Source organism: Melopsittacus undulatus, chromosome 5 (assembly GCF_012275295.1).
Source record: "Melopsittacus undulatus isolate bMelUnd1 chromosome 5, bMelUnd1.mat.Z, whole genome shotgun sequence".
Lineage (NCBI taxonomy): Eukaryota > Metazoa > Chordata > Aves > Psittaciformes > Psittaculidae > Melopsittacus > Melopsittacus undulatus.
The window spans coordinates 84866900-84885817 of NC_047531.1; the positions used below are offsets into that span (position 1 = coordinate 84866900).

The 18918-nt window shown below is 41.5% G+C and overlaps 1 protein-coding gene across 2 annotated transcripts in view; it reads right to left on the reverse strand.

The window, feature by feature from the left end:
* The window catches only part of AEBP2 (AE binding protein 2), a 45239-nt gene extending 33161 nt beyond the window's left edge, over positions 1-12078 (reverse strand). The window contains exon 1 of one of the 2 annotated variants that reach the window (XM_034063006.1): positions 11406-12078. In XM_034063006.1, the coding sequence (XP_033918897.1) occupies positions 11406-12037 (632 nt within the window). In that variant the 5' untranslated portion in view covers positions 12038-12078. The remainder of the gene's footprint in view (positions 1-11405) is intronic. The other variant, XM_013128812.3, reaches the window with a different exon arrangement.
* Positions 12079-18918: the final 6840 nt, after the last annotated feature.

Sequence of the window (18918 nt, forward strand, 5' to 3'; positions counted from 1 at the left end):
TGCTCCTTTGGTTTCTGTACATACTCCTGGACTCCTACTGTCCATGTTTCTGCCAGATTAACAAAAATGGGAAAGAAAAACGGGGCAAACAAATTCAGTGCAAGGGATTGCTCGCACTAGTGAGGAAATTGATCTCCTTGGAGAAACAAGTGTGTGTCAGGAACAATGTCAGATACAATATTTCCTTTAATGTGTTACATCACAGGGTTGTCATATTTTCATTCACATCTAACTGTACACAACAACTAGTGCCCAAATATGCACATGGTAAAATACGTGGCTTGAAATTTGTTCATTCTGAATTAGGAATAATTTAGACATTTTTTCCTAGCAGAAAATACTCTTATTTACATGAGTCCAACAATAGCTTAATTTTGCTCTTAAAAGAATAATCCAGAACTTAAAATGCTTGAAGACCTCCTTTTGTTCTCCATAAATGAATTAAAAATTCTTGCAAGTTTTTTTAGCTATTTGTTTTTTCAGTTTCAGGATTGTTTTTAAATATAGTTTGAACTGGATTTAACCAGCTAGACACATCTGGTTCACATGCACATCCAGATGTGCAGGTACTAACCTTTCAAAATGACAGTGATGCTAAACAAAACTTTAATCATCTTGATTATGAAGATGTATTATTTTTAGCTACAGGTAAAGTATGTACAGTTAAAAAATAAAACCGGAAACGGTGCATTTGAGGTAGTGAATCCTCTGCATTAACTTGTGTTAATGTTGTTTCTTAATGAACTCACTTAAAATCTCAGTATCTTTTCAAAGCTATTGATAGGTAGAAGAAAAATGTAGGAGGAAGAGGGGAAAAGGTCTGAGTCTTCTGAGAAAGTCTGTATTTTCAGTTCTACCTTGCTGCATTTGGAAAGCACTGTTTGCACAGTTGGTAAAATGGGGTGTGGGTTTAAGAAGGTATTTTAGAAAGGCATTCAGTTCTTACCTCTAAGCTGTGATTTTTACTTCAAGTTGATTCTGGTGCTTGGATTAGGATGAAAATAGGGATAACAAACTTGAAGACTATGTTGTGCTTGCTGTAACAGTTTTAAATTTTAGTAATTAGTCGGTCTTTTGAATAGTGCTTCTTAAAAACAGCTATTGTGTATGCAGGCTCTCTCCAGCAGTGACTGTTTTTGATGCTCTATTGTTTGGGATGACCCCTGAGTTGAACTCTCTGAAACTCAAATGTCTAATGTTCTTCATCAGGCTATGGTCTATAGATCCATTACAATGGAGCTGGAGCCTGCTTACAGCTTGGGAGCAAACCCAGACCTGTCTGTCACTAGCAATAGGGGAATGCCACAAGCGCTTAAGTTCTACTTGTGTCATTCTGCTTTGATAATGGCAGTCAGGATTTAAACAGATCTCCCAGCTGGGGAAAAACAGCTTAGAAAAAGGCAGAAAAACTTGCTTTAACTTATTTAGCTATAAATTTATTTCAGTGTCTTTGTTTCGTTACCAATAGTTTGCCAGAATGTCTGCCTTTTCCCTACTTTGTTCTATTTCTCCTCTTTGATACGCATTATTACTTTCCAACTTACAGGCTTTGAGGATTTCAGATGAGAAAGAAAAAGGATGTAATTTCCATTACTACCTTCCCTTTGTTAAGGAACCTTTCCCTCTCGTGGATAAACCCAAGCAGATAGAAAGACACTCTGGATTGAAAAGCCCATTCATGGATTGAAAGATACATTTCAGTAGCACAACCCTGCCTGGGCTGAGTTGGCATGCTTCTACTTTTTGGTCAAGAAAAGACTCAAGTGGAAGAAAAAAAAGATGATGTGTGCACACATCTTTCTTTTATATCCTGCCCTCACACCCTTTCTAAAATCCCAAGAAAGAAAAAAGGAGATGAATCAGCAGGTCTAACAAAAACAGTGTTGCAGTTGAATATTTGCAGACTTAGTAGCGGCTATACCTCTGATTATAAAACTTACCATCATCTTTCTGCTTGATCTTGAAATGCGAGGTCAAGGGACATCCCAAATTGGTGTCTTTTCTGATGCTATATATACTACAAACTTTTGTCTGAAGGGCTTCCTTGTATTTTTTCATTCTATGGTAGACTAGAGAAAGCATACATGTGCTTAAGCTGTACCTCTTGCAGCCTTTACCTCTTTCCTGGGTGGCCCCAGACTAGCTAATTAAAAAAGACAGCAACTGATTCTAGGTTCTCAGTGCTGTGATGTGTCAGATTATCTGAAACACCATGATTCTAGACACACAGGGGAGAGGAAAAACCACCCAAAAAACCCAAAAACATACCACCACAAACACTTAAGCTATTGAAACCAAATCAAGGCAACATTTAAACTATTACAACTAAATCAGCTTTCTCAGTGTTATTGTTTTCTCCTGTCATTAATAACTGTACTTATCAGAATATCTTTTGATGAATGAGTATTACTAGTTGACTTCTACATATCTTTCTCCAAAACCAAAGCCAATTTTATACAGGCAGGATGGTATACTAAAACAAGCAAATGAACAAAAAAAACCACCAAAACCAAAACCCAGCATTCCTTCAATCTAGCATTTTCCAGAAGCACTTTCAGGTTCTTGATACCTTTAAATAAGTAAGAGCAATATTAAGGCAACTTCTAGACAAAGGGAAAAGACTATGATTTCCAGGACTGCACAATTTCAGAAAGCACCCACTCACTTGTGCTTCTGATTCCCTTCTGCTTTTTCCTTTTTTTAAATCCAGCCTATGCTTTACACAGATTAAGTAATTCTAACAAAAACTTCTCCACAACTCAAACAGTACTCATAAACCAATCTTAAAAACAAGCTTGCAAAACTATTGAATATCTATATAGTTATGTAGCCACTAAGAAATCGACGTAGTAGAAAATACAACAATCAAGGGACAGATTTTATACAACATAGAAAAGCTTGTTTTTAAATTCTTTTTGAAGCAGAAGCTTATTTTAGTGTACAGCTACGTCTAGATTAGGTATAAATACCCAGAAAAGACAGTGACACTGCAAACACTTTGCACTGATAACTTAAAACCAGGCTAAGAGAGAAAAGCTCTTCAGGACAGAAGAATCGAATGAGCTTGAAATAACAAACATGCACAGGAAACAAAACAAGACAGAGAAAGTGTGTTATGAATCACCACCTCTCTAGAGCTTTTTCCACTCTCCCAGATCACTTACTTTGATTATTTAGATTGTTAGTCCTAGAATATTTGAGCTCATAATATTTACATAACACAAGCCCAGGTCATCACCGGATTTGTAGCATGCAGAAGAACAGGTACCATAATAAAGAACCTTGGAATGCCACAATATCTAAAGAGCAGCAAGAATAGAGCAGGTTAAACGTACATGCCTTGTGATATGACAGCACAAAGACTACATCTGCAAAAGGATTACACAAATCAAGAAACTGTAAGTGGTTCTGCCTTAAAGATACAAATAAAATTGACTTTCATTTCTGAGAACGACATTATCTTCAACTTGATAATCCCCTTAGGTGGTTATGGAACAGCAACAAGTGGTTCATGATTTTCAATCTTTATTTATAAAACTGTGCATTTACCAAGTAACACACCCTAGGAGAAGCACAGAAGAAACATTCAGTCACTCAGGAACCACGGGAAATAAATATTTGAACCATGTTTTCCATCTCAAGAACCATAACAAACACGAAATGGTGTAATTGGCACAGGAAGGTGACAGCATTCAGGCAAGGTGTTAGAGAAATCACCCTCTGATTCTCCCATCCTCAGGTGACCTTCCCTAACTCCCAGAACACAAACTTCTGAAGACAAAGCAACCAAAGACAGGCACAAATCTCCCAGAGGAGACCTGAAAATCCCCTCCAGTTTCAGTTAGTTACGTTAGGTACAATATAACAGAGAATAAAAGTTCACAATAGGATAGCATTCTATAAAGCAGCAGCTTTTCCTATTCATACCTCAGTGAACAGGTGCTACTTCAAGTATTAACCTGGCATCAAAAGCAGAGGAATCAGCAAAGTAAAACTCCACTAACTGACTCCATTCATAATAGAAGGTTCTAAATTAAAGTCCAATTCCTGTTCTGCTGGACACTGAATTAACTACTACTTGTACAAATTGTCTAATCTACAGCTTGGCACGCAAATTAGCCTTAGGAAGTCTACTTAAAGACATGCTAAGAGTTGTTTTATTTCAAGTGCAAAGAAAGGTTTCGGTTTCTCTGTTTACTTTGTATATAATGAAATATTGTCTTTGCATCTTTCAGATTTCTTTTTATATTTGGAATCTAAGTTGATTACAGTGTAATAAACTATAGGGATCAAATTACATTGTTCCAGTTTTACAGGAGAACTAGTAATTTGTACAAGATGCTGTATGAAACAACATTAAGTGGAGAATCTTTATGCTATATTTTATTTAGGTAAAGTGTATTTAATAAAGAATACTACTACTATATGTACCAAGAATCTTGTCCTTTACAAACCTCTCAACTCAAGCAGCTTTGTTTCATTTTACTCTGTCTGACACTGCACAAACTGCTGAATTACAGCACTCTCTTACAGTGCATCAGGATGACAATGGGACTTTCAAGATCATAACAAATCTTGCTTTTCTATCACTATCAAATACCTTTCCATCTATCTTTAACTAACCCTCTATTAAACAAAGTATCCGCTAAACACTAACAACTGCAGCTTAGCAAAAGATAAGTCTAAAGAAGAATATGAGATATTGGAAAAGAAATCCCATGTCTTTCTCCATCCCACCCACACTCCCCCTCCCTCCTGCCCCCCCCAGCAAGTTAAAAAGCACCCTGGTATCTTTAGAGAGAAGCTTCACATTTTTTCCCAATTATTTGTTGGTTTTAGTGTTGCAAAATCACAATCTGAGAATTGTCAGCACTATTTTAGCACATCAAAACCCCAATGATACATAGCAAGCATAAAATGAAATATTTATATTTCATTTACTAAACCGAATTGATTTAAATACATTCATATTCTAGCGTTAACAACTCCAGACAGGTTACATAAAAACTTATAAAAAGGAGCTGGTTATGCAGATAGGGTAACAAAACAATGAAACCTCTATCTCAAAGAATATTCCAAAATTACCACTTGAGGCTTTCTGCAAGTCATGCCACCATTGTTTTGATTTTTTTAATAGCAACTGGGAGAGTGGGTAAAATTCACTGCTCACACAAAGTAGCCTCCTACTCTCTTCTGTTCCCTTCTCCTCCACAGGTTAACTGGAGATTACACTCCCACCTTTTTCAAGGATTCCCTGCAATTACTTGCCTCCTTAATGGGAGAGACTAATTTTTCACTTTCTTTGGGTTAAGCTCGTGCTTTTTCCTCAGGCTATTAAACATCTCTCATTCCCTATCAAACCAAAAGTGTGTACCTCATGTCTCCCCCTCAGCAGTAACCCCTATTCCCATCTCAAATACTCCATTTGCTCCCTTCTATGCCACGTCCCCACTTACTCAATAACAGGCTGCTCCACAATGACCCCAAAACAATGTGTTCTAGGTGTACTTACAAACTACTGTCTTCCATGCTAGCTCTGCATACTGCTTATTCCCCCACCATTTTTCTGTAATTCAATAGTGTTGTTCAAAACAGATGTAAATATAATAAAACTACTGGAAAGCTGTGCAAATTTGAGGAAGAGGGACTATGGCAGAACACTTCTACTGCATCACAGTTTTATCTGCGACCAACTCCAGAAATGCATGATGCCACATCTCTGACAAGTGAATGTTCAGGCTGCATATAACACCCAAAGCACACCCCCCTTTGTGGAAAGAAAGTAGTTCTTTCCACTACTGCTTAGAAAATTCCCTGAAACAAACCTCCAACTAAACCTCATATTCAGAGATTACCAGTCTTATTGATGTCACAAACTTAAACAAAATGCATCTACACCTGTGTGGAAGTACAAGTCCAACATAAAAGCAGTACCATTTATCTTTTACACTGAATAGGAAAATGTTTTTCTCAAATTCTATGAAGTACATTTACATCTTACTGCAATAACTGTAACAGCTCATTATACCAAGCACTTTCATTTGTTAACAAAAAGACCTCATGTTAACCACTCAATTATACCAACCAACAGATTTGGTAATAAAGATACTCACCATACAAAATATGTGGGCTGTTTTGTCTTCCCATCAAAAGCTATTTTCTTCAGTGCCAGAAAGGCCTGAACATAACCATTACAGAAACAAGGGGTTTATTTTGCAATTTGAAAGTAAATAATGGCAGAAACAATAAATGGAGGCAGAAATGCTGAAAATACAATTTTCAGCAGAATTTTGGAAATTCATGTCATCTTCTATATAGCCCACTCTGACGCATCAATATTACACACACTCTAAAAAAAATTTAATGACTTAACCACCTTGCCATAAGTGCTAATGAATGATTCTTCATTTCCTGAATAGGAATAAGTGAGACTATGCAGCAAAGAGAGGCCTGAAGCACTTTTTAATCTGGTCACATGGATACATGGAGCATACCTATTAATACCATATGCCTTTCTGATTATATTTTCAATTTACTATTCTGACTTCATAAACATCACTTGTACAATTCACGTCACGACATCATCAGTTTTGAACATTCTTCCTTTTTGAGAGCTCAAAAACTAGCAAAATACTATATTTAAACCTCCAAATTGCTAACATTTTAAAATCAGCATACATATTAAAGGTTGAAAAGGCCTTAATTTTAAACATTTTAGACTAAAAACCCCTCAGCCTAGATCCCGGATTTTTCAGGCCCGAATCTCTTATATTTCAACCTGTTTGTTTCACTCAAAAAAAATGAAAAAGCCTAACAATCTGAAAAACAAAAAGGTTTATTATTTAAACAGTTTTCTGAAACATGTTTTTAAAGCTGCTCACCTATTACAGAGGAATAGAATAGTAACATTTCTAGAAGGATTCTACAAGTCTAATATGTCTAAGACAGCTAAAAGTTTCCTTGAGTATTACTGAGTATTCCCTGAGTCAGCCCCTCCCAATAACTGACTTTGTTAGTAACAGTAAAAGCCAGGCTAAAAAACAAAAGCCTTGCAAGTTACATTGCCTGCACTGTGAAAATTAACATTAATTAGCTCAGAGGGAAAGATTACTGCATAGGTCCAACAACAACCTGTTACATCTGGCCTGCCAGCTAATCAATCAGCACTCACATACTAGTTGGCAAAACAGCTGATAGCTCCAGCTAAAAAATATTCTTTCAGTGCTTCTTGCCTAGTCAGTAAGAGACGGAAACAACAGATAAATTACTAAAGAAAGGTAAAGATAATGTATGAACAGAGGAAGATCAGGGGTAACTTCTAAATGACAGTACAAAGAGGACAAATCCACAAGGTGTACAAAAAAGCCCTTCATTTAGCTCTATTTCTATTTCTGCTAAACATTTTATTAAAAGTGCAGGATCTACTACTGTTCTCTAAATCAAACAAAATCTAATAACGAAACTATTTCAGATTTAAATACACTTCCTAATAAACTTTCCAGTAAACAATATTTAAATTCTTTCAGTATTCTAACAATAAGTATTTCTAAGTAAATACTGTAGTTCAGCAATAACACATCAGTGAGTTGCAAATACATCTTCACTGCATCCAGATCAACTGATTTGTACCCAGATCCATGCATCTGCTTAGGTCTAGCTTCAGTACCTGTGGCCCAATACTGTTACTGTGTTTATAGTTAATTGAACCATTATTTTTTCTTTTAAAGCCGTGTCAAATGCTTTCTCAGCATTGTGATATGACTAGCTACTCCAGAGAACTCTGGAAAAACACATCTATCCTTTCAGCACATGTATGAACTTAGGGAAAGGCACAGGAACATTACCAGCATTCACATGCTGATAACAGTCTTTGTTCTAACTGTAAATCTGGAGGATAAATTAGACTTGAATGCAGCCTATTATTAAGCCAGCTGACCTGAGCTTACTCAAAAGTTGTAGACAAATTTCAGCACAGCAGTGGGAACTTGCCACAATTCCCAGGAAAAAAATATATGAAATTATTACAGATCAACAAGATACCTACCAGTCCCAGAATTACCACACTCAATGCTCATTACTAATACTACTGAAGTGAAAAGGCCAGCTGGTTATCTTAGGTATCAACTTAGGGTTTGCTTTTTGGTTTCTGGGGTTTTGGGGGAGGAAGATGAATATGTTTTAACAAAGTGCAAAGTCTATGTACATGGAAATAGCTGGTTAAAATCCACCTCAAGTTTCAGGGCATCAATATTTAACATCATATTTGTTTCCTGTGTTGTTATGAATACTTACAAACTTCCTACAGTAATGCCCCAAATTATTTACTGTTTTAGTAAATACTATCAAAATACATTCAAAATGTTAACAATAGAAGTTGATGAACAGTAGTTATAATTTGATCATATGCAAATATTTTTCTGTTCAGCTGTTTTATTTGTACTTTATGTTTGATATCACTAAAACAAAAATCAAAGAGATAACGCATTTGTATTGTGGAGAATAATAAAGACTGTGCACAGGGAAGCAGGAATTTGATCACTCATGGAATTCAGGCCCTCTCACCACACCCTCTTATTTATTCAAATTTTCTGAAGAGGAAACAAGAAAAGAAATCCCAAGCCTAGGGGCATGATCTGAATGTTACCAAACCTGCCTACAGCAGGAGAATCATATACCCTTCTACCAGTTTCCTCTAGCTTAACCCAGGGACTATAAATTCAAGCATGTTAGTTCACTCTCTCTCTTTTTCTCTCTTTTCACTCCCCCAGGTAATCTTATGTTGCAACATACTGTGAGATAAGACACCAAGTTCCTTAGGACTTCAGAGACACAGATAGTCAGCAAAGGTCATGAAGTACCACCATACAACATACTATTTAATATAAAACATCACTTAATAGATAGAATATCACTCTCTGATAGTTATAAACCTTTAATTTTAATGCAGAGGTGACCAAACCAATGAATAAGTCTTTAAGAATTTTAATATATTAGCATAAACCTGTACCTTTCACCTATAAGTCTAAACCATTTCCAGCTCTTCCCTGGAATTTATCATCCCACCTCACATACTCTTCAGGTCTCTGGCATATCCCCTACCTTTTGCAGCACTCTGCTTGTCTGTCTGATTATCTAAAAGGCACAAGACTATGGTGTGGCTGGGTTCCAAGCAGCAGCAATCATTTGGATCACTAGATTAAGCAAGCAACTTGCTGGACTACATGCAGCAAAAATAATAGAAGCATTTTACCATGCTGCAGCAACGACTGCACACAAAATGAAATCTCTGATCACCAGGAGTAACAAATGACACTCTTGGCAGCATTGCTCTTTTCCTTACCCAACTCAGCAAGGAAGCTTTGAAATTACAGCACAAAATTCCCTCAGCACCCCAATTTCCAGCCAGGCAGCTCAAGATAAAACTTTGCAACAATTAAAACCGATGTGCAGTCTTTATTTAAACCACTAAATGCCAAGAGTCCCATTGCTGCAAGCAAGTCTGAACCAACAGTACTGGAAAGTAGCAATGATGAGTACGTGCACACAGTGATTTAGCTGTGTGACTGTAGCAAGAGAACCACAAGAACAATGACAGAGAAAGAAAGTAGCACTCTGGAGTGCAAAAGCAACGCATGACACTGAACTTCCAGAAAACCCTGCAAGTTCTGTCTGTTATTTCCTCAACCCACAAACTGACATGCATCCAGATAAAACCTGGACTAGGTTTGGACTTTAATTTGATGAAAACCAATAAACTAATCTTAAAACTCCATTATATACCTGTTTTTTTTGAGAAGTCTATTCCCATACTTACATGGTTTTATGTAAAATTTCAGCTTTTGAACAAATACGACCAAAGCAAACAAACAAAACCCCAACACTCATACGCACACAGTCCCTTCCATCTCGCCCAAGTTTGGAAGAAAGAAAATGTGACCTCTATGAGTCTCAGGAATCAGATGGCAACCAAAGAACTGAATTTTTCTTCTCTTCAGACTTTTAGGCCAATTACATGGTTTTGGGGAACTGACTCAGAAGGGTTTTGCTTGTTTAACACTTGAGGTTAGATCTAGTGATGCCCCACTCCTGAAATATGGGTATTTTTACAGCTACACAATTTGCTGCAACATATATTCAAAGTAAGTTTCTGGACAAAACCACATTAAGTCTTCATACTTAACAATGAAACTATCTTAAAGTATAAACAAAAGTATAATTGTTGTTTAATTGCAACTCTAACAGGGAGCTTAGCATTTTTAAATGATAAACTGAAAGAAAAATAGCACGAGTTTCTTAAACTATTTTAAAAGACTAAGACCTACAGCATTTTAAGACTGTTCTTACGTCCACTTTTCACCCTTTCTTCAGTTTGTCAATTAAACCGTTGCACACAACAGCCAAAAATTTACTAGGTAAGCCATGTTCTTTGAAATGCTTGACTTAGTAGGCTAAACCAGACATGAAAAGTAGAATTCAGCCATCTGTGAGAATCTGGTTGTGCCTTTCCACAAGAACCTATCTAAAGTCTTGCTAAAATTAAATGCATACCGTGAACATACAAAAACCTAAGAAATAATCTCTGCATTTACCATTACAGAAGTCATCCAAAGATGTCTTTGACCCTCATTTAACAGTGTGTATGCTTCTTACTGGTACACACCTAATACAGAAAGGCTGGTCTCCTTTTCATTTTAGTAAACTAGCTCTCCCCACCCTTACGCTTCAAGAGGTTACCACACAGCTCTCCGACTTTGCTGCAGAGACTCCGGTGCGGATGCAGGCAAAACCACATCCACACACCATTTTCCACCCTGAAGCTTTAGCACGCCCCGATCGCGCGTTGGCTCAAGATACAACCCTAAAAATCCCCAAAAGCACCATGTGAAACAAATCAGCAGCTTCCGAAGAAAGCGGCAACCAAATACAGCCACCAGAACAGTGGAGCTCTCCATGAAACGCCTAACAGTGATGGCTGCAGCCCCAGCACCCCCCATGCAGCCTGCCCCCGGTGCCGGCCGGCTGGGGAAATGGGGGATGGGGTCTCTCCCCCTTCTCCCAAAAGCAGCGGGCAGGCTGCCGCAGGGGGCCCGGCGGGGCAGCGGCCGAGCCGAGGCGGGGCGGGGGGTCCGGGCCCTCCACAGGCCGCCCCTTGCCCCGCCCGGCACAAGTTGGCCAGAGAAACCTGTGGCTGCCCCTCGCCGCTGCCCTGACAGCCCCTGCGGCTGAGGGGAGGCCGAGGAGCAGTCGGTGCCCAGGGAAGAGAGGCTCATTCGCCTTGCAGCGAGGCAGGGAGGCGACCGGACATGGCGCCCGCCGGTCCTGGGGCCTGAGGGACCCCCGGCTCCCCGGGAGGGGCCGGGGAAGGGGCCGGGTGGCTGTGGGGGGGACACGGGACACCCACTGACCTGTCCTCCGAGTCCATGCGGCTGAGGGGCTCCCCGTCCGAGGACATTTCCAGGCTGCCCCGCCGGCCCCCCGACGTGGCGCTGCAGCTGCTGCTGCCGCTGCTGCTGCCGCCGCCGCCGGTGCCGTAGCCTTCGTCGCCACCGCTGGACACGCTGCTGGAGCTGCTTCCCCCGCCGCCACCTCCGCCGCCGCCGCCGCGGCCCAGCCCGTCCTCCTGGCTGCCCCGGGGGCCCTTGGGCTCCTCCTTGGCGTCGGCCTCGCTGCTGCCGCCGGGACTCAGCGAACGGGTCTCGTCGCTGCAGCAGCCGCTGCTCGTACTGCTGCTCCCCACCAGGCTGCTCTCCTCCTCCTCGCCGCCCTCCTCCTCCTCCTCCTCTTCCTCCTCGTCCTCATCCTCCCCGTCCCCGGCCTGACTAGCGCTCTCCGGGCTCGGCTCTGACATGCTTTCCGCTTCCCCGTTCAGCAGCAACAACGACTCCGTCTCGGCCCCCGCCGCCGTGGAGGACGAAGGCGACGACGAGGACCCGGACCCAGCCGCAGCCTCCTCCTCCTCGGCGGCAGCGGCAGCAGCCGCCGCCTCGCCGGGAAGCATCCCCTCCGGCTCCGCCATGTCGCTGCGAGCGGCCGCCATGGCGCCTGCGAGTCGCGGAGAGCGGAGCCGAGCGGGGCCGGGCGCGCACACGGCGGCGGCGGCGGGGGCGTGCGTGCGCGTGCTCGTGCGCGCGCGCGGTGCCGCGCTCCCCTTCCCCCGGCGCTGCCCTTGCTACCTCAGCCCGCACGAGCGCGCGGCCGCAGAGAGGAGGGGCCCCCCCTCGGGCCGCCGCACGCGCTACGGAACGCGCCCGGGGACAAACAACGTAGGGGAAAGGCGGAGCGGCCAACGCTGATGTGAGGCGCCGGGAGGGGCGGGGCGGCCGTTGGGAGCCCCGGTGCCTCATGAGGTATCATCCCCGCTCACCGCGTCCGGACGTCCCGGGATGGGGAACGAGGGGCTCCCGGCCAGCGGGTGCAGCCCTGTTCGGTGCCCCTGTCATCCTCCGGCGTGAGGCACGGTGGGGTAAGCGTGCCACACCTCAGCACTCTGCTGGCCCGCTCGGGCGCAAGATGGGGAGCATTAGGCCCCTGGGTGTCGGAGGAAGGGGGGCAAGACACTGGGAGCCACTGGGGACATTTCGGGGTGGGGTTTGGGGAGGCTGTAGGGAAGGAGCTGAGTGGACTCTTAAAATAGGGAATACAGAGTTTAAAAGGAACGAGGCACCTCGTCAGAGATCTACAGGGTACAGGTCACGGTGTGGTACTGCTGTGAGAACTGTCGACAAACGAGTTCGGCAGTGACACCAAGGCGACAGAAAATGATTTTCTGAGGTATTGACAAAAAAAGAGTGATAAAGCAGTCCCACCGTGCAGTGAGGGGAGAGAGCAAAGGGAATAAACTACATGTGGTGGCCTTAAACCTCCATCTGCAGTAAAGAGGCATGCTGGTTGCCGGGCAAAAGCAGTACGATTAAAGGGGAATGCAAAATACAGATTACTGCATTTAAATTAAAGTCCTAGAAGGGGGGGAAATAGGATATTTGTTTTTTTCTCATAAACCTAAATTCGCTTCTGGGAGCATGAGGTTAGTAAATTCTGTTGGGAATGGTGCTATCTGTAAAAGCAGTTCTGTATGTATAGAAAGGACAGGTGGAAGATGAAGAGGACCGCCAATCCCATACCAGACTGGAAATTAAAGTCATTGTCATATTACAGCCAGTTGGGTTACAGTTTGATAAAGGTTGGTCATGCCAGACTAAAGTGACAGGCTGCCTGACAAGAGTCTTGTCTACATGGACATCAAGACAGCGTTTGATAAATTGTGTGTAACTGATTAAAGCATATAGGATGGGGATTTGCAGTAGAACAATGGGATGGGTAGAATCTGAGTACAGAGGTGAAAGCAGGTAGTTTTGACATTGTTGGGGGGATGAAGAGGTTAATTGAACACTGAAAATGCTATTCTGCATGAACTTTACATGTCACATACACACCTGTTGGTCTGTACCCAATTCTTATAGAGCTTGTCATACTTAAAATAAAAACGTGAAGTGATGGTAGTTTAGTTAAAAACAAACAAACCTACAAGACACAGAACCACAACTCAGTCCAGAAAAGCATTGTGCCTTCTGTGTAATAGGAAGAGCATCACAAAGTGATAGCAGATGTATCTGACATATCCAGAGACCCTAGATTCCGGGAGAAACTCACCACATAGGATTAAAATCGGGAAAGGGTGCTCTGAAGACCAGCACTAGCATAGCTGGAGATGGCTCCCAACCCATCAACACAAGTAGTTGTTAGCATAACACCAGTAACCCGTGATACAGCAACATTGAAACAGAATGCCACAGTGCTGAAACAGCCAGGTGGTATTGGAGCAAAGGGATATGGCATTGGATTCATCTTTGGAAACAAACCAATGTCATTTTTAGCCTGTAGAGGAGCATAGGTGAACTTTGGAAATCAACAACAGCTAAAAGTTACTATCATTTCCAAGGTTCCTAGAAACCAGCCTCAGCTACAAAGTGGAAATAGCAAGAATGCTTAAAAAATAAACAGGAGAAGCAAAAAGACAAGGACAGCTGTAATGCTGTTTCATCTGTATAATATATGTATCACTGGTCTAAAATAGTCACCAGACCCTGAGCTTCTACATCCCCTTCTGCTTTTCCTCCTCCTGTACTTCACTCTTGGCTTGGAACAGTGTGGCACTCCCGGATGGGTGTTGCTGTCACTCATCTTATCAAACATGCAGCATGAGGTTTCAAAAACAAACTACACCCTCTGATTCAGTCAGAAGAGAGCAGTAGATAAAGTAATTCATATATCCCTTCTACTCATTGATTCCCTTTTGGAGTCCTCTGGTGTAGCAAGGGACAGAATCAGAGAGGTATTGTGTGATGAGAAACAAAAACTATATAAAGGACTTGGGTAAAAGACACCTTTCACAACCTAAAAATATGAGAAAAAAGATATGTAAATGGGAAAAGTTATCTTAAAGCCTCCATGTGCCCTAACGTAAACTGTCCAAATCCACTCCTCTGTGTTTTTGCAAGCCCATCCATGTTCTCCTCTCCCAGCTTTCTTGAGGTCCTGTGTGCACGCACGGCACCTTCTGTTTATCTACGGAGAGCAAGAAGGGTGATTCAGACCTCCCACTTCCCTAAGCGGAACATTAGAGACGCCAGCTCATTAGGTAATTTGTGTATTCAAAGAGGTTCAGGGAGGGAAACCTCAGGACACAAATGAATAGGAAGGAGAGTGTGAACCTGCCTAATGGAAACCACTTAGCACTTACGCAAGAGATCATTACCAGAGGGTCACTGCTTCAGGAGCAGGCAGTCATCAAAGAATTACTTGGTGATAATCTTTTGGTGTCCTCTCAGTTTCTCAAAACTACAAAATTCTGCATCCAGGCTTTGTCCTTGAGAGCTTTAATAAAGTCTTATTCAAGAGCAAACAGCAATGATTACTTGAGTCTTGTTATAGAGTTTCCCCTGTACAAAAAATAGCCAGTTTACCAAAGGTAAATATTGTTCTCCAACGTTTTTGACTTTCAAACCTCTTGAAAGAGGAGATTTGTCTCAGAACAGATGACTCTAGAACTTGCAAAGACATCTAAATCACTTGCATGTGAATGGGACTAATAAAAGCTCAGAACAGGAGATGGGCTGTTAGGAAATCCTTTTGAAAAAAGAGAATTTACACATCCACTTGGTCTTGAAGGATGGATGTTACTCCATCATTCACAAAAAGGCCTTCTGCTATGCTCAGTCTGGCTGACACGATTGTGCTACAACAGGGATGGTGCTTTAAAGCTGTGATATTTATGTCGAGGCAATACTCATCTGTGGTACTTGGAAAACATTCTCAACAGAGTACAAAATAATAAAATCAGTAGATAGATTAGGAGAAACTCGTTCAGAGGCAAAGAGTTCAAGCAGAACCATTCTCCACAAGTGCAAGAACAAACAACACTGCAGACACAGCAGAGCAGGGAGAGCAAATTAAGATTTCATTCTCTTACCTCAGGAACCGCAGGGTACAGGGCACTTACAGTGACAGCTGAATCAATAAAGAGCACACTCCAAAGAAGTAGTTTCTTCTTTTCTTGAGTCACAATTCCACTGGTTTGTGGGGGTTTTTTGAAGGAGAGTTAGGTGAGGTCATCAGAGGATTTTGTACATGTAAACCAGTGTTTTTTAGTTTTTTTCCCTAAGGATGATCAGCATCATAACACTGTGATGTATTGCATGCAAGCAAGACACTTCGAAACTGTGAGAAAGGCCTATAAAGAGAGAAGAAACATGCCATAGGCCTAAGATACAGGAGAACTGGCACCTCGTCTTGCACTTGTTAGGATACCAGAGGAAAGTCTGTAAACCAAAACAGCTGGTCACTGAACTCCCTTCTCCTGCCCCTGCCTCCGCAGGCTTGTCTTAAGCACTGCAGGAAATTCCTGCTGCCTGAACCTCATGACTCACCTTGCTGACAGTGTTCTGCCTGCTCAGCAGCCTCTGAAAACTGCACCCTTCCCTTCTTTCTGCCCCACCCTTACCCATCCAAATTCAGGATCTGGAGGAAGAGGCTGCAATCTCCATTTCTTCAAGTAAGCATCCACCACTTGGTTCTCACCCTTCCCTTCAGACCGGCCTGAAACTGCCTCATTCTGCAATTCTGACCTCACCCAGTTAATTCTCCCTTTAAACTACACTCTTCTCCTTTTAAAGCTGCCTTTAATCTTTCCTCATACTGTTTGCTTAGAGATGATGACTATAGGGAACTTCGAGCCTTGCCTCGATTGGGCCAGCCAAAGGAAGATGGCTGGGAATACATGTTGGCCTGGGATCCCTCTTCTTCTGAGCATGAGCCCTAGCTGCAGCTGTGCAAAACACTTTGCAGCAATATGAATTCTAGACACTGCTCGGGTCCTTCTTCCCCCTACTCCCTGCCCATGCTTTGTTACAATTCTCATGGTGACACACTGCCTCTTCTGTTGTGCCAGCACAGCTGTCTCTGAAATTCATGCTATGAACTAGACCAAGCAACTGCTTTTAGTAGTAACTAGGGGGGGGGAGAAAAGGAAAGGCATTCTGTTGCTGTTAGGTCATGAAACTTCACAAACCTCCAGACAGCTCAGATAAATGTAACTGTGCTCACAATGGGGAGAAAGGAAGAGAAAATTTAAGATACTAGTAAGATGACACAAAGCACCAGGAGTTCAGAAATGGAAAACCTCATTCTGTCATTTTGGAGCTCATCCAAAAGCACATCCTAACATTCGTTATATTTGCATTTGTATTATAACAACTTGCAAGATCAGTGGAGAGGAGGGTGTCTTTTCATTAAACCACCTGTAAACACAAGCCGTAAGAGGAAGCCTGTGTTCCATAGATGCTCTGACATCATTGAATCAGGTATTTTACAAGTTTGTAAAGCCTCTTCTCTAAAATGCAGGCTAATTGATGTTAAATTTGCTGTCAAATGATATTGAAGGAAAACACAAAACCACAAAGATTTCTGGTAGGTGAAAGATCTAAAAACCTGAGTTCAAGGCATTAGAAGGCCACATAATATGTTTCATTTATGTGCTTTACAGCATGTTGCCAAAACTGAAACATAAGCACAGAATTTCAAATAGATACTATTTAGCTATGATAAGCTATTACTTATTATAGATACCACTGAGAATGATCTTAGAATTTGCTTCAAAACCAAAAGCTTCATGCTGTACTTCTGCACTGTTTTAGCTATGTGAATATTAATCCTGTCACCATGTCTCTCAATTTTTGTGAGTTCCAGGGACTTGCATAAACATACGCTAAAAATGTATTGTATTTTTCTTTGAAACTATTCAGAAAGTTTTCCAAATACTATATTTGAAAATTTAAATAGCTGATGCATATTTAAATAGCTGATGCATATATATAATCATATGAACAGGTAAAACAATAATACATGCAGTCCTGTACAAGCAGATAGAGCATCTCTTTCTGTCATGAATGCTGTCAATAGTTTTATATCATGATTCAAAATAGACATGAATTATAAGAGACATTTTATTTCCCTCTTAAAGTGTCCTGTACCTCCTTGTGTCAATTTTTCACTTGGCACAGTTTGCTTTTTCAACAAAAGGCAGCCCAAATACTTAAGTCTCAGAAGAATCAACATTCTTAAAGGGTTCAATTTAGATTAGTTTTAACAGAAGATAATTAACATATTTGCTTCCCTATTAGTCTTGACGTGCTGTTAGTCTGGGGAATGCGTGTTTTCTACATTCTTATGCATAACAGAGCAGGATTCCAGCTTTAAATGAAGGTGTGCGCTCAACCACAAATACAGGGTTCCCACCAGCATGTCCATTTATTTTCTGCAAGTCAGTTACTACAGAGCACTACAACAAAACCAGGGGGATGTCATTGCAGTGAAGGGGATGATTCTGAACAAGCATGCTAGGCAGAAAACCCAGCATTTATCTTCTAAAATGATGTGCAGTCAAGAGCGGAGTCTTTCTTTGCACACATAGAAATTCTTTTCAAAACCATAAAAGTAATCAAAATCTTGCATGTTGCAAAACCGGTGTGTAACCATTACAACCAAGCAGAAATTCATAATGAATTGAATGCTAATTAAATACAAATCACAGCTTGGAAGGAGTACAAGCTTACAGCAGTTTTTCTGTGTTCTTCTATGATTACTCTAAAACTCCCCTTCTAAAATTTGTGCTTGTAAGTAGAATGTTGGTTTTTTTTACATAAAACAGTGCTATTTTTTAAACATTAATAGTTCATAAAATTCAATTTAAAATTCCCTTGCAGAAATGCAGTTGTAATATTTGTGCATTTTTTAATTTTTTCCCCTTTAATCCCTTGTTTTTCCAAGATCAAGCTCTTTTGAACACAAATCCTTCCAACCATGGTTCTCAGCTTCCCAGAACATGCTGTGGTGGGCCCAGTAAGGGGCTCTGCAGATAATTAAGGGAATGGAGCATTGTTAGATGAGGAGAGGTTGGGTGAGCTGAGACTGTTCAGTCAGAAGTGAAGGCTCAAGGGGATCTTATCAAGGTGTATTACCTGAGGAGGAACTGTACAGAATACCTGATTCTGTACAGTTATTATTACCATGTTATACAAAGACACAGGCATTACCTAATCTGCAAAATCAGTAACTATTTCTCTGATATACCCTGGCTTTACCCAAGCTTCAGATGGGATGAAAACCATGATCATAGTGGTCATACCTTGCACCATGATTTCTCAAGACAGGAAGGGAGCCCTGGTTAGGAGCCACAGAGGCTGAGCTGAGCTGGATGACTGAGGGCAAGCCGTGCGCCCATGAAGGCAGGTTTAGATGCAGCCTGAAAGACTGACTCATTCAGAATTCCCATGATAGTGTGTGTGACAAATTTAGGGTTCTGCTAAATCCTGTGAGGTTAAAAGTGACGAGCAACTCAGATTACATACTTTCCGTGATTGC